The sequence below is a fragment of the Brienomyrus brachyistius genome, chromosome 6, assembly GCF_023856365.1.
Source record: "Brienomyrus brachyistius isolate T26 chromosome 6, BBRACH_0.4, whole genome shotgun sequence".
In the NCBI taxonomy this organism is placed as follows: Eukaryota; Metazoa; Chordata; class Actinopteri; order Osteoglossiformes; family Mormyridae; genus Brienomyrus; species Brienomyrus brachyistius.
In genome coordinates this window covers 24,872,327-24,899,402 of record NC_064538.1, presented here as the reverse complement: position 1 = coordinate 24,899,402, position 27,076 = coordinate 24,872,327, and the positions used below count along the sequence as shown (strand labels likewise).

General features: G+C 43.0%; 1 protein-coding gene across 14 annotated transcripts in view; it reads right to left on the bottom strand.

The window, feature by feature from the left end:
* The window catches only part of LOC125745412 (membrane-associated guanylate kinase, WW and PDZ domain-containing protein 1-like), a 114,311-nt gene that overhangs the window by 30,415 nt on the left and 56,820 nt on the right, over positions 1-27,076 (bottom strand). For 7 of the 14 annotated variants that reach the window (XR_007398666.1, XM_049018272.1, XM_049018276.1 and 4 more), the window contains 5 exons: positions 5,208-5,327; positions 4,274-4,471; positions 2,827-3,043; positions 689-771; positions 100-135 (listed from right to left, as the gene is read on the bottom strand). Coding sequence is in view for 13 of the 14 variants with exons in the window: in XM_049018272.1 (XP_048874229.1) it covers positions 100-135; positions 689-771; positions 2,827-3,043; positions 4,274-4,471; positions 5,208-5,327 (654 nt within the window). In the remaining variant the exon portion in view is untranslated. Of the gene's footprint in view, positions 1-99; positions 136-688; positions 772-2,826; positions 3,044-4,273; positions 4,472-5,207; positions 5,328-20,518; positions 20,750-25,955; positions 26,180-27,076 lie in introns of those variants that run through there. The other 7 variants (XM_049018280.1, XM_049018279.1, XM_049018274.1 and 4 more) reach the window with 7 other exon arrangements.

Below are 27,076 nucleotides of genomic sequence, written 5' to 3'. Positions count from 1 at the left end.
CCCACTGTCACACGGCCAGTTAATTGTCAATAGGAGAAAATCACGTTTTTCAAAAGAGGCTGTTAAGAAGAACTTATAAAGAGCGGAAGAGGACCCTACCCAACTCATTATCTGGCTCTTCAGTGTGTACCCCTTCTTCTCCAAGCAGGCAGTTGCAGATGTGTAAAGCAGATAAGCAGAAAGAGATAGGGAGATACAGAATTAAGTGAAAAAAATAAGAGAGGCCTTGCTGGGTTAAATTTTGATTTTATCAAATGCAGTTGGAGGCTAATGAAGGACTGGTCACTAAGAAGGGATCAACACCCAAAGAAATCATCTGACTGACAACAGGAGTCCCTAATGGAGATATTTTGTCCAAGAGGGGGCAAATTTCAAAATATGAGAATTTATGTGGTTAAAATACACAGATTTCACATAGATGCTGCTGTTTTAAAAATATATATTCTTAGTAAACAAGGTGCTTACAAGGTTCTTCCGTGTGGAACAAATTTGTGTGTAGGGACTTGTATTTCAGCCAGAGAATGCAATCACTCTTATAGGGTTTTTAGTCAAACAAACTCAAAAATATGACTGTCAAAGCTCAATTGTACCATCTGTGGGTTACAGGAGTGTACTGCATCAGCCTGCAAACGCATCCAAGCACTGCCAAATAGTGGCACATCAAAACGAAAAGCACAGCATGCCCTACCGTCATCTTCACATTCTTCCAGAGGCTTCGGGAGCTTGTCCACGCACCTGGGGTCGATCCAGGATGTCGTCTTTGTGTTGTGGCTGCAAAGATAACAGAGGTGTATGTGACCAATTCTTTGGGGTATGTGACAATTTCCTGAGTCACACAAGCAAGAGCATGTATCAGGTGCAGCTCGTCGACGTTGCACCTGGAGATAACTGTGTCACCTGGGTATGTCATATTATTTACTGTGCAGCTTGTGCTACTTTAGGTTTTGTATTTTGTCCATTTATGCAGCTCTCAGAGGAATAGCTGAGATGAGAATTACAGAGCAATCAGATGCCCTGCTCAAGAGCACAAAAACAGGAGGTCCTCTGGAGATTTTAACAGAATATGTCTCAGTACCATATCTTCAGATATCTGTTAACAGCAGCTGCAACAAACGTCGTCACCCTCTGGCAGAGACACTCTATGGAAGAGTCACCCTATGGCAGAGGCACCCTGTGAGAGAGTCACCCTATGGCAGAGGCACCCTGTGAGAGAGTCACCCTATGGCAGAGTCACCCTATGGCAGAGTCACCCTATGGCAGAGTCACTCTATGGCAAAGCGGATGACCAACTGTCTGAACAGACCAGAGTACATTCACAGAACATTCATCATTTCGCTGTACGACCAACAAAGCAATGCCATGAACTATTTATTTCTGAAGCATTACTACGGATTTCTGTGTAATACTTTTGCTGACACTGTTATGTTCATTGTCATTTTGCCTTGTGCCTGTGATGGACTGGCACCCTGTCCGGGGCGTCCCCTGCCAGTGTCTACACCATAAAGCAGACCTCTCTATACGTAGTACTTTAATGGGAGGACAGTGTCTACACCATAAAGCAGACCTCTCTATACGTAGTACTTTAATGGGAGGACAATGCCTACACCATAAAGCAGACCTCTCTATACGTAGTATTTTATTGAGAGGGCAGTGTATATACTATGAAGCCAACCTCTAATGGAGATTAGACTGTTTCTTTCTCTGTATCACAGGGGAGCTTCTACAGCAGTGGGTAGTACTGTGTGCAGAATTTTTCAACTCCTATGTATTACGATATTCTTCCAATGTCCTAATATCCTGTCCGGGGCGTCCCCCGCCATGTGCCTGTGATGGACTGGCACCCAGTCCGGGGCGTCCCCCGCCATGTGCCTGTGATGGACTGGTACCCTCTCTGGGGCGTCCCCCGCCATGTGCCTGTGATGGACTGGTACCCTCTCTGGGGCGTCCCCCGCCATGTGTCTGTGATGGACTGGCACCCTGTCCGGGGCGTCCCCCGCCATGTGCCTGTGATGGACTGGCACCCTGTCCGGGGCGTCCCCCGCCATGTGCCTGTGATGGACTGGCACCCTGTCCGGGGCATCCCCCGCCATGTGCCTGTGATGGACTGGCACCCTGTCCGGGGCGTCCCCCGCCATGTGCCTGTGATGGACTGGCACCCTCTCTGGGGCGTCCCCCGCCATGTGCCTGTGATGGACTGGCACCCTGTCCGGGGCGTCCCCCGCCATGTGCCTGTGATGGACTGGCACCCTGTCCGGGGCGTCCCCCGCCATGTGCCTGTGATGGACTGGCACCCTGTCCGGGGCGTCCCCCGCCATGTGCCTGTGATGGACTGGCACCCTCTCTGGGGCGTCCCCCGCCATGTGCCTGTGATGGACTGGCACCCTGTCCGGGGCGTCCCCCGCCATGTGCCTGTGATGGACTGGCACCCTCTCTGGGGCGTCCCCCGCCATGTGCCTGTGATGGACTGGCACCCTGTCCGGGGCGTCCCCCGCCATGTGCCTGTGATGGACTGGCACCCTGTCCGGGGCGTCCCCCGCCATGTGCCTGTGACGGACTGGCACCCTGTCCGGGGCGTCCCCCGCCATGTGCCTGTGATGGACTGGCACCCTGTCCGGGTCGTCCCCCGCCATGTGCCTGTGATGGACTGGCACCCTGTCCGGGGCGTCCCCCGCCATGTGTCTGTGATGGACTGGCACCCTGTCCGGGGCATCCCCCGCCATGTGCCTAATGCTGCCTATAATAGGTTCGCGGCTCCATGCAACCATATTTTGGAAAAATGGTGGATGGATAGTATTATGCATAAGGTAATGAGAAGATAGCACATACTCTATGAAGTAGACTTCTCCATTCTCTGTGTAGGCCATCTCCCAGTTTTCAGGCAGAGGACCAAGGAGGTCCTCTTCGGGAGGCTGGAGGTTTGCGTGTGTCTGCTGGGAGCTGTCCGTGGTTGACACCAAGGCGTTGCTGAGGCTGTAGGAGGGAACCTTCTCTTGTGAGGGCTGCGGTCTTAGTGTTGACCGCACGTCCAGTTCAGTGGAGTCTACTAGGAAGAATGCAGGAGAAGTTCAGGTAATTGAAAGATATGACAAAGCTGAGAACTGCTTCAGTGGCAGATTGCAAAACACTGTGAAGTCACTGTTAACCAGCAAACCTAAATACATTTATCTCAGCGGTGTCCATTTAAAGTTCATTGAATTGCACTATACTTTCCTCTGCATCCTTAACTAGACAGTTGGAAAGCATTTGCTTATTAATATCAAAATTGCCACGTATGATAAAATCTGCAGTGGAAAATCCAAAGAAACTCCCTTTCACAGTTATTGTATTACCTAATTAACTGCACCAAATTTAGCATTTTTCTTTGTGTTTTCTACTATAAATCAACCATGTCTTTTTATTACTTAGCATGCTATGCATCTTGCAAATTGATGGATATCTTCGCAGAAAAATAAACACATTCAGAAATAAATTAATTAAAAAACAACCACCCAAACTGCATTGCTTACACTGAAGAGTTATATTTTTTGCATTTATGAAAATATAATTTGCATGAATCCCAGTATTATGCTCAGAAGTTCCAGAATCCCATAACAGAAGACAACAGAAGTTACAGTATAACATTTCTCGGCATGAGCTGTTTGCTGCAGAGATCCAGCTGTGTGGGATAAAATATCTGGATATCAGTTTTGTGACCCAAGTTCTCTGCAGGCAGAAGTTATAGATTCTGTCTTCATGTACATTAGTTTGCTAATAGGTAAAGGAACAAGACATACAGGCAAACTGGTAACAATGAAATTGTGTGTAATATAATTCATAGTGTGTCTTATACTCAGTACCCTCCCAGACACCCAGTGGTCCAAAACTAACAACAGAACTCATCCTCATGCTAAACATATACCTGAGTATGGCTCGACAATATATAACATACTTCTAAATATTAGTTAAAAAAAAAAATTCCTACATCACCAAAAAAAATTCTTTAGAAAAAATCTTCCACCATTTTTAAAAATCATTTTTCATAAATATCAATGAATTTCAACGGTGAGATAATTTTTAAGAAAACCATACAAAACAAATGCACATCACCATTTTCAAATTATAATAAAAATGAAGAGAACAATGAACAAATGGCACAGACAGAGCGTTCACATGCTCCACCTCACAGGCAGATGGCGCTGTCATTTAGACCCAGAAAGCAGGAGGCACTCAGCACAAAGACATGATGTAACCGCCAGACACACAGTACCCACAGTGCAGGGCCAGCTGCTGTTACCTGTAAAGCTACTGTTCATTTCAGGAAGCTCGTCTTCATCCTCCTGTTCTACGGCCACTATTCGAACATTTTGCATGTCATTGTAGGACTCGGTGCGCTTAGGCGTGCACTGCTGTGAGCCGTCTTGCAAAGCATCACTGGTAATCACTGTCCCACGGAGGGGTTGGCTCGGCGGCTTGGGTGTTCCATAACAGTTGCCTAGGCAACAAGGGGACATTAGCATGTTTGAAAAACACAGAAGTGGGAAAGAGGATCTTTTCATAATAAGCCCTGAAATTTCACTCAGAAAAGTAAAAAGATTCGAAAATCTTGTATGCACTAAGGGTGGATGTTTGCAGTTATTATAACTTAACCATGTTTCTGCTTTGAATGCTGTCATGGTCTGTGACATGAGGGAAAATTCCCAGAAACCCATTGTTACAGCGTACTGAACACGCACCATGTGTAGTTCCTTTAGTACAACAGACAACACCTCATTACATCTAAATTTCAATGAACGTCTTTGCTCATTTCTTGGTTTAGTGCTCTTAGCTATGAGCTTCAATTATGTTGCTCCAAGTGAAAATAAAAAACAATTTTGGAGAAGTTCATGCATACTTAATGCAAAGAGAATAAGAAAATAAGGACCAAAAACACCTTTTTACCTAAAAAAATCAATCCAAAGTGACCCCTGTGAGGTCATGGAGAGGTACATTTATTTATGGAAAATCTAGACCTGCTTGATACTACTCAGCATAGACGACATAGAAGCATAGAAAAAAAACCTTCTGACTGCTGGCCGCCGTCTGACCCGACAACATCTCATTAACTCCTTTCATTAGTGGGCTTAAGGCTGAGAGGACGACAGAACAAAGAAACCTATGGGGTAAATTAGTGACCTCGTTGCAGCCCATGTTTCTGTGAAAGAACACAACTTTCCATTATTAGGAATTACCTTCGTATGTTCCTACTTCCAAAAGAGTGCCACTTTTTTCAAGGTTTAAGAAGTCCTCCACAGACAGGAAGTTGTAATCTACTCCTGGGACTTCCCCTTCTCGAGGGGGGCGGGTTGTACCTGGAGGAAAAAAAGAAATGCTTCCTGAAAAATGACTGAATGTTTCAAATTAATAGTGATGCCCAAAAATAGCACTGGGGTCGACCCCTTGTGTAAATATCAGAAACACATTTACATTTTTTTTCTTATTTTTCTTTAGCTTAAGATGTTGAAAGGCAACCCATTTTACGTGCCAATTAACCTAATTGGTAGGAGGTAAGGATAACTGTCCCACACAGACAAAGGCATCAAGCTCTTCTGCTTCCATACCGGAATACAAGCATTCAGATGAATGAACACTGTTAAAGCATATTGCAACTATGTTGAATGTACTGTACTAAGCTGTAACACTATAGCACAAGATACAAGTGTGAGCTATAGTGCCACAGTGTGAGCAGACCTGCTAGACTTGATGAAAATGGCATTATGCGTGTTTGCGTCTGTTTTGCCATCTGGTTCATAGATGGCTGTGTGTTGAAAGTGCTAGTTCCCGGCAGACTGACAAGCAGTGCAAATCCCAGCACTTAATGTAACTGCTAAACGGAAGAGGGTAGCTGTTAAAGTCACAATAGTAATTAAGATGAAGGAGAATTGTGCCCCAACTGATCATCACCTGCATCTCGCTCCAAAATGTATTAATATCTCAATGAAAGTTAGAGGCTGCCTCACACCTCTGGGACCCGGGTTCGAGTCTCCGCCTGGGTCACATGTGTGTGGAGTTTGCATGTTCTCCCCATGTTGTCGTGGGGTTTCCTCCGGGTACTCCGGTTTCCCCCCACAGTCCAAAAACATGCTGAGGCTAATTGGCGTCGCTAAATTGCCCGTAGGTGTGCATGTGTGAGTGAATGGTGTGTGAGTGTGCCCTGCGATGGGCTGGCCCCCCATCCTGGGTTGTTCCCTGCCTCGTGCCCATTGCTTCCGGGATAGGCTCCGGACCCCCCGCGACCCAATAGGATAAGCGGTTTGGAAAATGGATGGATGGAAGTTAGAGGCATCGGGAGTCGATTGAAAGTGGCAGACAGACAGGGGGATATAGCTATCTGGAAAAAGTAGATGTATGTGATCACACTACGCACGTCTTAAGTCACGAAATCGTGGAGCTCTGAGCTGAACTCAAAACCACGGAAATGGTAGGAGGTGTGCAGGCGAGGAGCGTTCCCTGTGATTCTGGCTGATACCATAAGTGACCGTGCCAAAAATCAATTGGCGCCTTTCTGGCATTAATTCGGCGATCACAAATAGTATTGGACGTGGCTTTGGGATTTCTAATGCAGGCTGTGTGGAACACTGAACATGTTTTGTCCTGATGGCAGGACTAAACTCGGACTGAAGTACAAATTAAATGTAGGTGCTAAGCGTTTATACTGTAAAGGTTCTATACCATGATTTCAACATGGGCACCAACTTAAGACTGAAATGCACAGACATGATATAATATGTTAAGTAAAGTAATACTTAATATCAAGGACGTTCAAACCAATGTGACACATAAGTGCATAATCACTCTCATTATGTCCAATATCGAAAAATGTCTTTAGCAACCAATTATCTATTAACCTGCCAAAATCAGATCAATTCTGTTCTAAAATTGATTTTTGTTTTCCTTCCTAGTTGATGGTTCCTTCCCAAACGCAACCGAATCAATCCATCCAACTTTCAACCTCTTTTCCAGTATAGGGTGGCAGGTCAACCAACTCAATCTAGCTGAAATTTCTTAAAGAAAAAAAAGGATTAAGTAAGAACAGCTGAACCTTAGATCACAACAGAAGCACAATCACAAACACACAAGGCGAAAAAGAAACCTGCACATGGTAAAGATGGAGAAATCATTGTATCCTTGAGTTTAGTTCTCAATTTCAGTTCCTAGGAATTATGGATCATGTAGGGTAGAGAATTTATCATTAAAGCAGCTAAGTGACTGATGCAGCATCGTTGGCAGCCACCATTAGCTACTATTAAGTTCTACTTCATAATGAAATAATCTGAGACTGGATACTCAAAATGAAGGTATTTAGAATAGAGAAGAAATCAAATCATGGAAATCACAGAAAATACGACCTGAGCAACAAAGCAAGTTAAAAAGCTGTGCACCTATTACAATGAGCAAATGCAATAATAAATTCTTAGCCCACATACTCTCCGACAGATGAGAGCTAAAGAGATTCATCAGTGCCACACTGTGCACAGTGCAGTGCAGTACAGTGTTCATTAAAGACAAGACCAAAGGAATACCATACTTCTGGCTTAATTTCTACATGGCAGAACATGACCAAACCACTGCCATTCAGGAATCCTGCAAATCTCTGAACAAATTATTACTATTATAATATGCCTTATATGTGATCCAACATACACTTCTAAATGATGTTACAGATATGAATTATCAACTTGCAATGAGGGATTTGCAGAAATATAGTGCTGAAGTCATTAAGTTCCTTTTCGCTAATGTATATTTTTGGTAAAATAGATAATGATATGACTAATTTGTATGAGTGCTTAAGAACTGATTTGTGCGCCATGGTAGCCATGGCAACAAGGCCTTTGTTGTTGACTTTTGGATAGGGTTCTGCAGGACATCCTTTGGTAGAATCAGCCTACAAGAAGAGCACACCTTAGTAATCAGAGGCACAATACTGCATGCATTGGCAGTATACTGGGAGTATACTGGGAGTATACAGAATGGGGATCTGATAAAGAAAATAACGAGACAAAAGCACACAGAAACAGACTATACATTGCATATATTTTCTGATCCTAAAAAGTAGACAGAGGGGAAAATGGCAATATAAGTCCGTAGAAGTAACAATAAGAAGAGACTTTCGAAGTCTAACTCGGTATCATTTTGAAACATCGTAAGTCACACCTGTGTGGTCACACATTTCACCTAAATAAGACGAGTGGTACCTCACAATAATCTACAAAAGAAAACAGTTATGTTCTATTTTATTGATTTTTGAATTCACGTTACATACCACATACACCATCAAGTTAATAGTTTGGTGACTGTGGTCATACTCACAAGCAATAATAGCACAGCTGGGACACCATGTTATCCAGCAGCTGTTTAAAGTTTTACATTATAAGGATCAGCTGTCAAGGGCTCATTAAATTTCATATGGAGCTTTTACTTTGAGTTCAATAAACATGGACCTTATGTCATCCACCTGTTGGCTTTTGCAATAACTTTGTTCACACATTTAGGAACATATACAAATATAGGCTAAGGTACATTTGAAATTTGGCAAATCTAATCAGCTACGTAGCTCCTTGAGACACGTGAGTTTTCTATCTATGTCAAGTCATCAAAGAACTTTCCATAATCCAAATTCCCATCTACAGTCCCAAAACACAAATATCTGGCATTTTACTGTATGACAGGGGTAGGGAACCCGATCCATGGAGAGCCGGTGTGGGTGCAGGTTTTTGGGATGACCTCTCAGTCAGCCAATAATAACGCAGCGATTCTCAACTCCAGTCCTTGGAATCCACTGTTATTGGCTGACTGAGAGGCCATCCCAAAAACCCGCACCGGTTCTCCATGGATCAGGTTCCCTACCCCTGCTGTATGACATGCTCAAGTCAATACACTGTATGTATGGAGTAAAAGTAAAGGTCAGATGCTGAAAATCTGCAGAGAGGCTTTAGACTAGGGGTCTCCAACTCCGATTTTGCAGAGCTACTACCCAGTAGGTTTTCTATCCTACCCGGCTTTTTATGAGCTACACCAGTACCTGGTATTTGCCTGAGAGCAGGTGTGGCTCATCAGAAGCCAGGTATGATAGAAAACCTACTGGATGGTAGCTCTGCAGGACCGGAGATGGAGACCCCTGCTGTAGACAAAACAAACCTTAGATCTCAGGTACATTTCTGCCCTAAAAATTCAGATGTGACCATCTGTGTTTGACTAGCTAACTGATCATGGAAAATTACAAATAAATTCTTTCACTTTCTAAAACAGAACCCCACCCCCAACTTTTTGTTGATGGTTCACTCTTTTCACCAAGTTGTTCAGGTTTTTAATCACCCTTCTCATTGTTTTCACTCCAGCTAGGTTAACATGTACACCATGAAATATGTAGATTGTAGGACATAGTGCCCTCAGGAATTATTGACACCCTTTGTAAAAAATAAGTAAAAAGGGGGGGGAGTATATGTTTATGGTAAATCTCTAACTGAAAGGTTTTGAGAAATGCAACTATTAATTGATTGGAAAAAAGAACCCTTACAAAATCACATGTGCCACAAATATTGCACCCTCTAAAATTCTTATAAACAAAATCTTATTTATATTTTACTTTATTAAGTTCACCTGAATATTTAGAAACTCTATTCCCTAACTTCCTGTTTTACTGGAGTATGAATATGAGATGACACAGAGGCCAGATTCATCAAAAAGGGTAAAGCTATAGGATACACAAATGACATAAGACAGTGGGCTGAAAATGACTAAGATCACAATTACAAAACAACGAAGAAGCGTGAAACAACTTGGGCTGTAATGAGTCTGCCTGGAAGAGCTTTTTTGGCCACACACACATTGAAGACAACAGTTAGAGAGACAAAAAAAATACTCCAGGCATCATGGTTGGAGATTTGCAGAAGATGCTAGTTTCTTGGGGTCACTAGGTTTCCAAATCTACAATCAGACACCACCTCAACAATTGTATCTGCAGGAAAGCATTTGCTATCATCAAGTTACGAAATTTAGCACCTCAATTTAACTCTAATCAACTCTAATCTAATTAACTCTAATCAACTCTAGATGCTACTAGAACTAGACTGATACTGGGTTCTATGGTCAGGTGACATCAAAATAGAGTTTTGTGATAATAATCAAAATCTGGCTGCCTCTTCCAAGAAGCTAAAACTGGGTTGTGGTTTGATCATTCAGAAGGACTATAATCCACAACACACCTCCAAATCCACACAAAAATGGTCCAGTGACCCCAGAAACAAGCTTTTGCCATGGTAATCCCAGTTCCTTGATCTGAACCCCACTGAATACCTATGGAGTGAACTGAATAGGAGAGAGGACCTACAACTCTCCAGAATGCGGGGAGATTCTGTATTCAGAAATAGTCTGCAATTCTTTGCTCTTTATTCTCCAATCTCATCAGAAATATCAGGAGAAAACTTAGGATTCTTATTATTATATTCTTATGTGGAAATTTACTTCAGTTAAAGGTTGAATTTCTGTAAATGTTTCAGTGTGGAATTAAGCTAATTGACCATCAGCACATTTTTACAAAAGATTTTTTGTCAGTTTTACCAAGGGTGATAACGCGGTTGTGAGTTTCTTCATTAATCTCAGAATGCAAATCCCCAACCAATTTAGCTCGAGTTTATTGAAAGGATCGACTATTTGACCTTCTCCAAATGAGAGGTCTCAGAAATACCCGATTTAAAATTTAAAATTAAGAGAAATACAAACTAAACAACTGCATACTCCCTAACTTAACCTAAACTGATCTCATGCTGTATGTGTCTGCGTGTTCTTTCCATCTATTTCCCATTTTGTCCCAGTTTTCCCCCACATCCCAAAGAAAAGCAATCGGTGCGCCTTCCAAAATTACCTAATGCAAGTCATGCCATTTTATGGTTTAAAATAACATAAAAAAGAACTTTAAGACTGGAGGGAGTGAGACTTCAGAAAGGAAGAAAAAGGTAAATGTCAAAAGATAAATACTTTGGGCAGCTGCACAGGGATATATTTGTAAATGAATCCTTAACCTTGAATCACAGAATTAAACCAAATTTCAAGTCACGGCCAGCAAGCTGGCTATTTAATGCAGCGTAATATCACTGCACTAGCAAAGTCAGGGCTGGCCTGGCCTATAGGCAACACAGGCAGCTGCCTAGGAAGCCATTTACTCAGGGGGTGAGAAAGAGCCAGTGGAAAAAATAAATAAATCTGTGACATTATAGTAACTAGTTTTAACAATTAACTGCATTTCTTGTGAAACAGATGCGAGTTACTTAGTCAGCAGGGAGATACCCTGGGCTACTGAAAAGTTTTTAATATAAATAAATTGAGAAGGTTTATTTTCTGATACTCTGAGGGGTGGGTCTGCCTCCAGAACACCCAGGGCCAGCCCTGAGTAAAGAGGAAAACTGTACTTTTAAGAATTATACATGCATGTGGATATATTCACAGTTTGTAAATTTCACAAAAGCAGTTATAGATTCTAGATAATCTGTACTGAACTGTGGCACCATTTTAGAGGACTGGGATATATGTTCTCAGATCATTGACAGATCTTTGCATAATTGTCTATTTGGTCTTTTAATATAAGTTAACGCTTTATATATACATATTTATTTATTTATCAATCAACATAACCTACATTACATTTATACTTTATTTTCAGGATATTGTACAGTTCATGGTGGTGCAGTGGTTAGCACTGTTGCCTCACACCTCTGGGACCCGGGTTCGAGTCTCCGCCTGGGTCACATGTGTGCGGAGTTTGCATGTTCTCCCCATATCGTCGTGGGGTTTCCTCCGGGTACTCCGGTTTCCCCCATATTCCAAAAACATGCTGAGGCTAATTGGAGTTGCTAAATTGCCCATAGATGTGCATGTGAGAGTGAATGGTGTGTGAGTGTGCCCTGCGATGGGCTGGCCCCCCATCCTGGGTTGTTCCCTGCCTTGTGCCCATTGCTTCCGGGATAGGCTCCAGGCCCCCCGCGACCCAGTAGGATAAGCGGTTTGGAAAATGGATGGATGGATGTACAGTTCTTGATCATATTGTATTTTATTTTTTATTTTCTACTGTTTGATATTACTGCTATTGCTTAAGGACTTTCCGCATTCTGCTTATTTCTGTTCCACTGTCCACTTTACTGCTGTAAAATGCAAATTTTCCACCCGTGGGACCTTATCTTATCTTTACATTAATAGCAGAATGCATTAATTATGGATTTAGAGATGAGTCAGGACACTTTTATAAGGCATTTATATGCAGTATATAAGTATATCTTAACATGTCTTAAAGCATTGCATTCATAATACTTCCAATGAACAAGACATGACAACTGTAATACACCTTAATAACAAATGCTATAATCGAATAATCATATAATGTTTGTTATTAATGCATGTTAAAGCTGTTAAGGTATGTTAGGATGTTGTAGAATACTTTAATGCTACTTATGTATGAATGTTATATGAATGCCTTTTCAACATAAAAGTAGAATCAGTCAAATACAATCTTTTGAAAAATGTACAGTCTTCTGCTGAATGCAAAATCACCTCACACTTAGTGGATAAAAAAAAATTTTTTTACTTCAGTGCAATTGTTCAAATAATGTGTGGATATTACATTTTCATTACCATGCACAGCAAAGCCACTGAACAAGAGTGAGAAGCCTGAAAAGTACATAAAAAAATAAAGCATGCGACAAGCAACATGAACGCTAATTAAATATGCAGCCCCCCCCCCCCCCCCCATTCTGCCAATGTAACCTGAAGGAAATCACATTTGAACTGAATACTGATGAACCGAAACAGCCGTGAATGAGTACATCTCTTTCGACTTGTGCTGAGTAGCTAAGGGGAAACAGTGTTAGGCAGACAGTCAGGTTTGCCGCGCTACCTTGGAAACCACAAGTGTGCTCAGTTTAATTTTCGACGCGTTAAAGGAATACAATCGGCGCTCCTGTTTGTGGCCCGATGATAAGGCGAGAGACTTCTCATTTTCCCTTGGAGAACAGCACTAGCAACAACATGCTCTCTCGATACGTGCTGCATCTACCAATGACGCCACCCAGCTGTAAAGATCTCCCTATCTCACAAATGATACCGCATCAGTGAATTAATAGGACAAAACACAAAGGTGTTTAATAGGGGGCTTGGTGACTGCTTTGGCTTTTCTTTAGTTCTGCCTGTAGTACCCCACAATCTCTGGCAGATTTCAAACTGGATCCAAATCTATTGAACGAAATACCTTCCACCCCTCTGTCTTCCAACACACGATGGCTAAGAATCACAAACGAAATACCAAGAGGATACATTTGGTTTTACATCCATATTCTGCATATTAAAGCACACAGCAGTGTACATGGGATAGCATAATATTAACATTAATATTGTGATAAGGTGCATAGATATCGTTTACGTATCGTGTAAGTGTTTAAGTGAATGTAACAACCATTGCAATTGTGGAAAAAAAATGTTAGTACATAGTGGAGAAAATAATAGTCACACTAAATTGGTGTCACCAATTCTGGTAGCCACTGGTCTCATGCACGGACACAGACATATATCCTGAACTCCTTTGGCAGACTGGGTCTCAAAAATGCACCAACTTGAGGCCTTGTCGTCCGGGATGCACCTTGTAATGTCGAAAAGACCAGATCACCTCTCTCTCCCTCTTTTCTGCCTATGTAAGGTAACTGCTTTCCCAATCTTTGAAAAGAGCAGCAAGGAATCGGAGCACATTACCATCAATGGCCCCTGCTCAGGCAAGGCAGCTGCTCAAACACGCCACATCTCTGGCTGTCCCATTCCGCAGTAGCCCGTCAAAGGGCCGGGCCGCGTATCGCTGGCGTCTGACACCGGCAGAGAACTTGAGCCTCGGTGAACACTAAACTGCGCTTCGGTGCCAAGACTCCAGAGGCTCGTCGCAGCCCGCTAACACACTAGCAGTGCCAGGCGACAACTCCACCAGTTGTAACAAATATGGCTATATGTCTGAGTCCTGTCAGCCCTCCCTGCATGCTGCTCATATGCCCAAGCTGCACAGGAACAGCCTCTATTCAGAGGCGCCTCATGGCTGTGAGGTACAAGGCCCTCTCTGTTGTACCACTGATTTGTTTTCCAGGTGAAAAATGGCTGATCCGTCATTCCACTCCAGCAACGAAACATCTGCTGTACATAGAAATGGAAGGACAACAGTAGCACTGCGACTAACGGAATCCTCGGTCCAAGTGAAAACACGCGAAATCCGTTAAAATTCCAAAATTAATCCCAACAATGAAATAAATACTTAGGTCATGAGGATGGATAACAGAAATGCCACATTACCAACACAACGCGAGCATAATTCAGTTCAGAAACAGCCAAATTATACCGGATCTTTATCCCATACAAACACACACCAAGACACAGACACAACCACAAATATAAACATGCAGATATGCACGCTGACACACACTCGGCTCAAAATGCAGGTGTTATAAATAACAAAATGTGGAAGTGAGTATATTTTCGCGCGGCTCTCCCAAGTCTCTGGAGCCACTGCTCTGAGTATCAGCTGTGACCTACATCGAGATCTCTGCACACAAGGGTACTCTGAGGTTTGGTCTTCTCTGACGTGTTCACAGCTAGGAAGCTCTATTTCAGCTGGAGGTCAAACTCCTTGGACATGTCCTCCACAGCGTCTCCGGCGCTATCGTTTACTGTGAATAAAGGTGAATTTACATTGTCTGGGTCATGAAAGTTTCTGTTACACAAGGTGCCTCGCAAGATGTTCGCACACCTGGGTATGGGTAGTAAAGTTACAAATATTACTGGTAGTAATAGTAACAGTGTACCATTAGGCCACTTAAAAAAAATGGTTCTCATCCCCTCCCGACCCACCGAAATGCCTCCGACCCGAATTTTTTTTTTATTTTTTATTTCATAAAATCGCATGGAAAATGCCCAAGAATGACGAAATTTGAATTTCCCGCGCATTCCACATCGACGATTGATCCACATTGTGTAATCCTAGTCTTGGAATGGTTTCATGAACCTAAATTTGTCTCTACCTGAGATGGGCTGGTGCAAAGATTTAAATCTGGGGAAGTGATGTGGTACATGTTCTTAAGTACTTGTTTGTAGAGTTGCATTTCCTTGTTCAACCATTCAGGTTCCTGTATTTTGTAAATTCCTCGTGTTTTAACATGTTTTAATACACTTTCTTTCTAGATATATATTTTAAAATCTTGGTTGTTCATTTAGAATGGGAATGACAAACAGAATATTGGTTTCAAATAGTATCATTTTTATATTCACGAAAGAAACATCAGCATAAAGTATCCAAATCCATAGTTGGGAAGGCATTTATGAGATACACATGGATCAAGGAATTTACATTCTTGTATTTTCTTACATTTAATATATTTGAAACGCAACAAACTGGAAGAACTGAGGAGGCGTACTAAGTAGGTCTGCTCTCTTCGGTATGTATTTTCAAATATGTATTTTCTTACATATTTGAAAGTCCAAACAGTCAATCAAAATTTGTAAAAGAAAAAAAAAAAATCCCTCCCCCCTACCCACCCCCTCCAAAAAAAAAAGACGAGAACCAATTTTTTTAAGTGGCCTTATTAAAACAATACTTATCCTCAGTAGCAGTAAGCAACTATAATGAGACTTTTGTCCATTGTGCTACACAATGTCTCAGATAATTCGTCTCCTCTTTGCTTCTCTTTCTGATACAAATGAACTAATATACATAAACTGACAACAAATATGTACCTGCAGATGACTTTTACTATGGTATGTAAGTATCATGGATGAGTGAAAGTAATATTACTAAGGTTTTAGTTCTGTAACTCACATAGTCAGTGTTTTGGGCAAAGCTACCTAATGACTGCTTGGCACTTGCATCAGACTGTTACCACCTTTTAAACCCCTGGATGTTTCTTACAGGGAAACTCGCTTCATAGTGAGATCGCTGGGAGAAGACATCTGCATGCCCCTACCAGAGGCAGCCCTCCCGCTAAATTACAATTCATCACGAGTGCCTGACGCTCGTGGGAAACGTCTGCTTTGGACGCAATTCCACCGATTTGTAGAGGAGACCCCCCCCTTCATAGCATCCCATCCAACATCCACAGGAGCCGTGCCTCTTCGGCCAAAACCGCTCCTCAGACCAAATGGAAGAACCGGAGAGGAGTGTTCCAGGTTGGGGTGGTGGGCTGGGAGGGAGGGGGAAGGAAACAGCAGCGGTAACGGCTAAAAAACCGGCGAAGGCTGTAAATACAAGCCTGGACGGGCGGCCTTATTAATCACCCAAGCTGGATGCAGGGACAGGGACATGGAGCCATAAATCAGCAGCGATGACAGCATGAGGACTGGCAGCGGCACTGCTCCTCCCGGTGGGGAGTGGGAGAGGACACGGTCCCCGTCGTGACACCTCGCTGATAAGAGTCTGCCGCTTGTTATCTCGGGGTGATGGATCAAGCAAACTCCTGCTTCATTAACATGGACTGAACAATACAGTATGGGTAGAGCGAGCCCAGGAACTAATTAAAAAGCCTCTTATTGCAAACAACAATAATAAATCACAACCTACCAATACGGAACTACTCTTAGCTTAACTATTTATGCTCTGCTACCCCAGAATTCACGAATACACAATATTACAACAAATCAAACCAATCAGTATCATATATAATGGGAGGTTAATTATAAAAGAAGGTAACCATAAGAGTACTGTCTTATGAGTTCTTTTCTGGGAGGGTGGGCTTGTAAAAATTTTCCTCATGGCGACAATGTAAGAGTTTCCAGTTTGTGAAAAGCTAGTATTGACTTGGCTAAAAAATTGATAATCAAGGCCACTTTCCACTGAAGGCAGCTTCATATATATATATATATATATATATATATATATATATATATATATATATATATATATATATATATATATATATATATTTAACACACTCATATCCCAACTGCATGATCTCAGATCTGGTTCAACAAATAGCCAAAATACCCAAACAACCACACAGCAAGGGACTAGTTCATTGTATCCTTCTGATTTAGTTTGAGTACATGAACTAAACCATACAACCTGCTCTCATCATGTACCTGGTAACCTATTGTAATAGGGAAAATGAACTGTAATTTTTTTTAAACTGCTTTCCAGACAATAAAGCAGAACAATATATCTAAACATGTTTGACTGGTACAATTTATTTCTAAATGAATTAAAATGTGGTTTACATTTTCCCTTACAAGTGACCCTTAAAACTTATCCATCCATTCCTCCATAACTTCTGATCTAAATTTATTACAAATTAAATAGCACTTAAATGAAACCTGGCATTGTTCAGTCAAGGTCCCATAACAACAAGTGAAACACATCATAATACAGACACTGAAACATAATATTTGAAAAGGCAAAACTACAGCAGGTAGTGTGTTATTTAGCCTGTCCGGAACTGCCACTGACCTGCTCTGACCTCTGTTTCAGCAAAGGCTGCAATCTCTTACCTGCAGGAAACTCGCAGTATCAGTTTAACATGCAAAATGGATTATAGTGTCCTTGAAGGACATTTTTCATTTTGTACTTTTCTTGAAAGCAGGCCGTATGCATCCAGGAGTATTTCACACCTTCATATACTGCACTAGCTTCAACTAGATATTCCAGGCTATTTTTTAACAATGTAATGAATGCTAGTTTTAATTTACCGACAATACATATAAACAATGGCTTTTGTAGGAATCTCTTTATTATGTGTGTAATAGACACCTACACATACATAAGCACATATTCGCAGAAAGAAGATAAATAGATAATAGTTTTATTTGCATATGCACAATAACCTGACCTTAGCAACATCTGTAACATGCCTCTGGCAGTTGCAGGCCAAACAGGCTGCTACATTGTCTCACGTTCGAATTTGGCTTTACAAAATCTGAAATTTAGCTCAGTCTAACATCTGCCACTCTTAACCCCTGCTCCGGCGGCCTCTGGAGTGGGAGGGGCTTGGGGGGGGGGGGGGGAGGGCAGGCCGCCAACGCGGTTTTCAGCCATTCCCATCCTGGTACGTTATGCAACAAACCAACGATCTGATCTTCAGCAAATCAGATGAAATCCAAAATGCAATATGTACAGGGAAACCTTCACCTCAAACAACCCAACGTAATAAGGGAAAAGAATGCATTGACCCATTGCTGAAAAAAATGTTAAACCAAATTTGTTCCCTCTACAGCCAAAGTCTTCACCTCCTGCAATAAATCTTACACAAATATCGACTAGTGTATTAATCAGGAAGAGGAGGACACCTATTGGCTATTTTTGTCATGTGATATGCCACTTGGGAAATCATCTGTTAGTTTTAGGCATGTAATTGCTTTCCGGATGTAACAGCCATTGCGATTGTGAAAAAAATGTTAGTGATTGATCAAAGGGTTTATTACTGAAATATTACGGCTATGACTTAGATTGGGAAATCAGCAGTTTTTTGTTCCAATCTATTTCTTAACATTTTGACCTTGACCACATGTATGAATGGATAGGGGAATATCCTGAATGTTGATCATAATCAACACAGAACAGCATCCAAGACACCTAATGAGCATATTTGAAATATTTTCAGCAACACCACAGACTAATGTATACAGCTGTACTGACCAATGAAATATTGTATTTAAACTCTTGGCTAAGAAATGGATGAATCAATTCTATGATTTGAATTTACGAGGCAGGCTTTCCTAACGACAAAAAGGCATTGCACATTACACATTTTTATTCTTAAATCTACAGGGTGACGCTGACAGCTGACAAAGCGGCTAGCTGGCTTTCCAAAGATTGGAACAAGGAAAAGTGATATTTAGATCAAAAGGAAACATATATTTCCAAATATTACAGCTTGCGTGAAACAATGAAAGTCTGCATATTAATGTGCGATCCCTTTTACATTCCATATGGACATTTGCTTTAATCAGACTGACATTACTCAAAGTCCAGACCAGCTTCTGCACTAGACAACGATCCACTCTTAATCTGCGCTTTCTAAGGGGTGAGGAATCTCTGGCAGGTTCATTATGGCTACCATCCTAAGGCATAGGATGAAAAATAGATCACAATCTTCATTAAACTAAAAGAAAACTGTAAAGGTATGTACTTTACTTTAATAACTGGATCTTCCTCATCTGGAATTCCAAATCGTATCTCATCCACAAGTGGAAATTCCTTCATTTTGCATTCTCAGAAGCTGACCCACCACATTCAGTGCCAGTTTTACTTAAAAAATCTGAATGGTAGCAAATTAAAAGCTAATTATGCCGATTCATATACTGCCTCGCAACATATATACAGATACAGGTTTAGATCACATATGCAAGTACTGGAAGATTTCAGCATGGAACGGCATGATCTCAAAGTGTCGACATGTGATCATTACCAGGAACCAATCTGTAACTGCAATAAACACATGTGGGCCTCGCATGAAAAAACCATGTCTGCTTGAAAACACGCAGAAATGCGAGTTTTAGCATATTTCCTGTCCGGCTGAATTCGGTGTCACCTCCTGTTATTCGCTTCCTCCCAAGCAGCAAAAAGGTTTTAACTGATCATTATTTTTCAAAGACCAAGCAAAGCTTTGAAAATGGGGGTGGGAGATGGGGAGGGAAGGAGGGAGGGGGGATATTTTATTCTTTTACAGAGGGGGGCAAGGGAGAACAGGTGCTGGGCTGAGCCGGAGAGAGAGACAGAGTGAACAGACTGAGAGCAGCTAGACATACAATAAGGCGCAAAACAAAAGTCCATTCTTTGAGCTTCAGCAACTCTATTATCTACCGCTCTGCTCAGCTTTTGTCCATAAATGTATTTTTTTTTTTGGAGGGGTGGTAGGAAGTGGAAAAGAAAACAAAACAGGCTGGCTAAAGGCAACAGAAATATGATTCAAACTTTAATTATTCTGAAACCTGACCAAAATGCCATTTCTGTTTCTTCTCTTTCTTGTCCGGTAAAGGCTTTGTCATGAAAGGAAGGCTGGATGCAGGATAAAGCAGGTTTAAAGCTTCCATTTAAAGGGACAGTTATGGAGGGGGGAAGGAGGCAGCAGGCGAGAGGGAGACGGGGACAGAGGGGGAAAATGACCGCGAGGCTCCGAAACACCATCCCTGTGTCAGCCAGCCTGCTGGACAAGGTGCAGGGTGACGGCGTACATCAGGCAGAGAGGCTGCCAAAGGATGGCTGCCGGAATCAGCCCCGCGCGCCACCAACTGCATGTAAGCTCACGGACGCGTGTGCGTTCAGACACTCGCGCGCGCGCACACACACGTACTCACGGACACACAGACACACACACGTGACAGAGTGCTGCTCACACGCCGGGGCTCACCATCCTCACGCCGTCCATCGCCACAAACCACATTCCCAATCCCGAGACGACAGATCCCGCCTCACTGTCTGCCCCACCACCCCAAACCACAGCATCAATCCGCCAAGCTCCCAGCAAACACCAGGCACCAGCCAAAGCGTAATAAATACCTTGTTGCTGCTGCCACCTTCGATGTCCACGACCGTTCCTGGGGGACGTTCAGGGGAGCGGTCCCAGCACCCTGTGATTCTGCTGGCGTCTCCCCCCTGCTGCCTGCCGATCGCTCACGTGCATCTGGGCAGGCTGCTGCCGACGCTGCCCCCCCCCCCCCAGCCGAAAGCCCACAAGCTGCACGGATGAGTCGTCCTGCCCAGCTTAGACGCTAAGCCAATGTGGGGTTCGCATACTGAAGCACTTGTCTGAAGCCAGCTCCAACTCCACAGCATCCCCCCACCCCAGGACCGCCCACCTCAACCCAGATCCTCCCCCTCTCTCTCTCTCTCTCTCTCTCTCTCTCTCTCTCTCCCCTGTTCATACACACAGGCACACAAAGATATCTGTGCACATGCTCGTCAAACTAATCAGCAAAGCACCCAAGCAAGACTTCCTACGAGTCATGTGACCCTTGGGGGTCGTGATGGAGGTGTTTGGGAGGGGGGGCAGTGGGTGCCGTAGCAGGATTAGGGCTGAATGAGATTTAAAGATAAGGTGGGCCAGAGCGCTTGCTGTGCATGCGTGCCACCTCATTGTGCTCGGTCAGCCCCGCAGCGGGTCGTCTTCCTCCGCAGCCGTGGGGTGGCTGGCTGGCTGGCTGGCTGGCTGGCTGGCTGGCCGGCACGCCATCCCCGCCCTGCTCAGCAAGCCTTGCTCCACCGCCACTTAATGTATAGGAGGCCCAAAATCCCACAAGGGCTGGCATTTTGTATGCTGGCAAGTCCTACAACTACACAAGGTGGTCACTAATCATCTTTTTCTCTCTCTCTGTATGCTTTCTGGTATTGCTCTTGTGGTTCTGCGATGGTTGTAGGCAATGTAGGTAGTATGTTTCTGTTTTAAATACTCCTACTCAGTATTTACAGGCAAATTTATAGACATCTCGGAGATCTGTCCACCATCAACAAGTTGGGTATGACACGGCCCCGAGCTGCAGGCTTCTTATAAGCCCTCTAATGGCAGACGTCAAGTTGCATTGGCGATGATCATCACAGTTACGAACCAATGTCATTCTACAGTGAAAATAATTTGCAACTTGGAGAAAGACCACCTTAGATAAGATTGGCATGTTAGTAGTTTTCATGCCTCTGCATTTAACTGTGTGGGATTTTAACAGTGGAATACAGAATGTATGATTTCATTAGTGGAGTCATGACCTAATGACCATTCATGACCATTCAGAAGGCGACATGGAGTGTAACGCAGGGTCACACACAGGGTGTAAGAGAGCATATGGATGGCCCTTTCCGTCCCCTTAGGATAAACTAGAAATTAAAAATAGGTCAGTCACATACGCTTGAAGTGTCAGATATACTGCTGCTTGAAAGGATGGAGAATGTGCTTGCTATTTTTAGGACTGGGAATAAATTACCCCTAACTGTGTAATCACTGAATTTTTGTTTAGGAATTACAACTTTTCCTAATACCCCTTTCTGCATGTGTGTGAATTTAAAGTTTCAAAGGAACAATCTGCAGGCTGACAGCACTGACAACAGTCCAGTTTCTTCTACCGAACTGTCAGGGTAACAGCTGTAGTAACTGTCTGAAACAAAGGAAGTGAAAATCAACGGGCTGCCCTCAGTTATACATATAAGCAAAGCCATCTACTTTTAAAGCTTTGCCTTTGCTTTTTAATAGATCATATATTTCATAAATTACGGAAAAATACTTACAGTTCCCTAGATAACAGGGGAGGGTCCTTAGCTTTTCACACACTTTGTGACAGTGCTTTCATATGTTCAGCACCGGCGTCATACAGGACCTGGTGATGCCCCCTTTCCGGACCTTAGATATTACTGCTCAGACACTATAGGGATCAATGTTATTATCGCTACACGCCACATTTCATTTCTCATGGCTTCTCTTACCACTATTATGCTGGTGACACTTTACTGCCTTTCCTCCCAAGAAGACAACAGCTCTCAGTCTACAGTAAACGATGCCTTGACATCTTCTCTCTGGATGAGTGATCATCATCTGCAAATCAAATTGTCCCAGATAGTGAAGCTCCACATCAGAACTGTACTGTGTGTGTTGAATTTTGTGGCATGAAGCATTGCAAGGAATGCCTTTAAGCTATTCTCATGCAACAGAGCCAAAAGACTGTAACAGCCCTTAAACTCCAAGAACAACACCACAGCCTACCGTCTTTGAAACGTTAATTAAATGACTGGAAATAAAAGCCTTCTCTCAGTTTTGCTGCGGCCCGTAAATGGTACATTGGCCCTTCCTGCACAGCTAAGCCTGCAAAACACCCTCCCCCCAAAAATGTCTTTTAAACCTCCAGAAACACTAAAGGCTTCTGTCTTGTGATACTTTCTATACAACATATACAATGTTTCAATAAATACTTTTTAGCTCATTTTTGTATTATAGGAAGAATTATATAGCTACATTTGGTAGCACTATACAGGAAACAATGGCAAGAAAATTCTACTGCACCATCTCATTCTGTGTGTATATACATAACCTCTTATATCTTATACGCCTACTACTGTACTTGTTCACTCAACAAATAAAGAAATATATACGAAAGCCAAAGTCCTGTATTCATCCTATTTGCATTCCCACACAGTTAACTGGCCTAACTTCCGTGAACATCTGAAACCTTTTAAAATGCATAAGAAAAGCATCTTGTTGCAACTATAATCAATGCTGTTTATAAACCGCATAAATATTCAGTCATATATTTCACATATTGTAGAGGAAGGCGCGGAATTGAGAGTCTGGCTAGGATGTGCTATAGTGAGATTATGCTTAAAAAATAAAGTGCTAAGGTGTCGTGATCAAACCAGCTGAGACAATAACCTACACACCAATGACTATACACACTGAGATACAAATGCAACTCGTGTGGGATCACATAATAGCACACTCATGGTTTCCAAATTAATTTCAATATCGCTGAACTTTAGGGACTCTGGGGGATTTTCAAATTGAGCAAACATAAAATTGATAGCACTACAAGAGAGTGTGTACTTGCCTTGTAATTCAGTAAGAATTTAAACTCTGTGTGTGTGTGTGTGTGTGGAAGGGAACTTCAGCTAATAATTATAAAAAAACAGATGGTATCTTGCCATAAATGTATTAATCCATGAATCCAGAACAGAATGCAAAAAGAGCCGTTTGTACAGTAATTCAGTTTGTTCTATTCTGTAGACTGAACCATTCCACAGTGATCTAGTATATTCAGTGGGATTTGAGTGCATTCAGGAGGATTGTGGTATCCAACCAACAACCAACAGTCATTTGCACCTAATGGTCTTTATAATACTATACAGGAATGATTACACCATAAAAAATAAGCAGAAGTGCAGTTACACACACAACAAAAGCAGAAAGTGGGTGATACAGTGGTAACTATTTACTAGCAAGAACAGGACCTGTGCCGACAGAATGTGTGTGTGACTGAAATACAAAAACACATAGTGGTTTCCTTATATAGTCCAAAACATGTGGTTAGGCATGTGCTGATAGTGTCTGTCCTGTGATCCAAGCTCACCACCCGCCTCCAGCAGATAAATAGTTACGGAAGGACAACGACAGATATACAAAAACCCATAATTGCACCTGATTGCAATAGCAATGCCCCCAATATGTCAAATTCATATACTCTACTTAGTAATGAATACAAGGATTAAAAGAACAAGAATTCTAGAGGCACAGCCTATGACAAATTCATTCTCACAATATATTTTGCTCTCATATTAGAGACCTTGAAAATAAAGTACGAATCATAGTCAGAGTATGAACTTTAGATAGGTGTTTAAGCTCCCTCATCCAAAAAAAAACGATTTTTAATTACTAAAAGTGCCTGAATTATGACAACTGAAAGCAACAGTCTTGCGAGTACCAATTAAGTCGTAGATGCACATCAAAATAATGCAATGATAAAACAGCATACTCTTCTACCCTAAAGAATTACAGAATGAATCGTAACTGGCATCTATAGTGTAAATTTGTGCAAGAAATAAAGCCGGAAATAGTCAATGCAAATTACCCAGCCGTACGTTGTAATATTCAAGAGAAACGTGAGGAGTGTAAATAAATAGTATTTTAAATTGTCCGATGTGCAATGGAGGCATGGACACTGCAACGATCGACCGACAGAAACCTGAAGTTTAAGGACCGGAGGAGACCGAAAGTACACCGACGATGGCGGTGAACACAAAGGCAAGGCACGGGCGAGGAAGCGTGTGCTTTCCGCTAACACAGGGTCCCCAAAGCTGAGCTCTGATTTTTTTCAGGGTACCATAGAGACAGAAAAAATGGCTAGCTAAAAAAAAAAAAAAACATTAAAAAGACAATCTCTGTGCTTATTAACTCGACTGCAACACAGTGCCTCACAGGGAACGAACACCGCTTACGTTAATACATACAGGGCTTTAACTTTCCTCACCCCGCCGCCTCCCAGCTCTACTGTCTGGCTGACAATTAAGATAGAATCATGTGTTATCAGCCATTGAACAAGCATTAGTTATACTGATCTACGAGCCACGGTAGCTGGGGATCCAGGGAGGTCTAATTCTCCAGGCTGACTGATAAAGAAGGTGTCGGACATGGCTGATTACGGGGGCTGTATTGTGATGGTGTGACAGCCGGAAAGCAGGATGCATGTCCGCATCTTAAGCGCGCACACACGTACAAACAAGGCTGCTAGACAGCTGCCCGTCTGCATCGGTGCGCTTTACGGATCACGCCGACTGCCATTTAATTTCCACTTTTTCTGCACCTCGCACAGAGAGGGAGGCGCGTTCATCTCCCCTACTCGCATTTTACATTTCTGATCAGTCCGTGACATAACTATTAAATAGATGGGAAAAAAATCTAGCCGCCGAATTGAAAAGGGCATGGAAAAAAGAAATGCTTCCCTTCACAGCTTACAGGGCGGCATGCGCTTCATTAAAACAGAGCTGCCTGTTTCCACTCTGCAATGCGGACCGACACTCACAATGGCAAGTGCCACGCTTCCCCCTGCGGTCTCCTCAGAAAAGCCCCTTTGTCCCGACAGCATCTGGACCTGATCTTGGCGTATTCGTGGCTAAGCAACCACCTCCTCCTACTCCTCTCTGGCCTTAGATACAGCCCTCCCACTGGCCCCAAACAGCCCCCGGCTGCAGCGTGCCCCCACCTCATGCACCCTGAAAGGAGGGTCTGTGTACCAGTAGGCCGAATACAAAGCCAGCAGGAAGAAAAAAAAAGACCACAACCACTGGCCATCTGTCCTTCTGGGCTGCATGTGCTGACCAAGTGTGCCACCCCTCCCCCGAGAAGCCATCCCTATGCCTTTACACACGCGACCCCCCCCCCCCTTCCCCACCCACCCCCCGCATGCATTAAACGCTTCTCTAAAACAGTCTCACGTCCGAAGGCAAAGCAACGACTTGCACTTGCCTGCGAGGTCCAGCCGGGGACGCGGTGCAGGTGCGGTAATTCTCCCTTTTGTGCAACTGGCAGAGAGACGACTTTGGCGGGTTGAGCAGAAAGCAGGAGTGAGGAGAGAGGCAGCGGCAGGAGCGTGCGAAAAAGCAGAGGAGCGACGCCCATAGGGAGGCTGACACTCTGTGCCAGATCTCAAGTAATGGGGAGGCAGACGCGGGCCAGTGGTAGGGGGAGGGGGCAGTCACTGCTGCTAGTACTTGGGGTGTGAGTTATGCAGGAGAATACTTTCACTAGAGAATACAGATGGTAGAATTTAATGTCACTTTTCTGACAGTGTCAGAAAATGGCAAAAAAAACATCCACGGCTGTGATTGGACTAGTGGGAGGGGGCATTCGGAAACAGACGGCCCCTTCCTGATGGTACGGCTAAAATCGACAAACCACCAATAAACACCTGTTAGGGAAGGGTATAAAAAATAAAAAAAATCCTTAGAATTAAATGTATATTATAAAAAGACAAACAGATACAGATATATAAAGAAGAGGATAAAAAAATAGAGAAAAGAAAAAACATTATAATAATGGTATATCCATAAACCCAAAAAGGAATCTTAAGACATTAATGAGTGGTGCTTCACAGTGACTGCTGGCTGGCTATTGCTATACTGTCAGTAGATCTGGAGTAGCTGCAGATTAATGGTTAGGTGTGGAGATGCACAGTTTTGATAACTTCAAACTACCGCTAAACAAAAGAAGCAAAAAGAAAACACAAAGGAAAGGGCCCCAGGTCCTACTGGCCCAAATTTGCTACTGAATTCCATCTGGGGAGTCGCTGGCATCTGACACCTGTTGTGAGAGCGTTTCTCTCCTGGCAGATCGAAACAAAGCTGGAGCCCTACCCCCCCTCTCATTCACCCCACCCTAACCCTGTCAGAATGTGTGTCACTGAGTGACACCCAGGCCCCCCCAGCTCTCCATTGTCACTTTCTAACATAAACATACACATACACACACACACAGATTAGGCATCTATATCTTTGTGGGGACTCTCCATTGATTTCTGTGGGTGTAACCCTAATCCCAACAATGACAACCTACACACCCCTAAACCATAAGCAACCAGTTTTAACAAC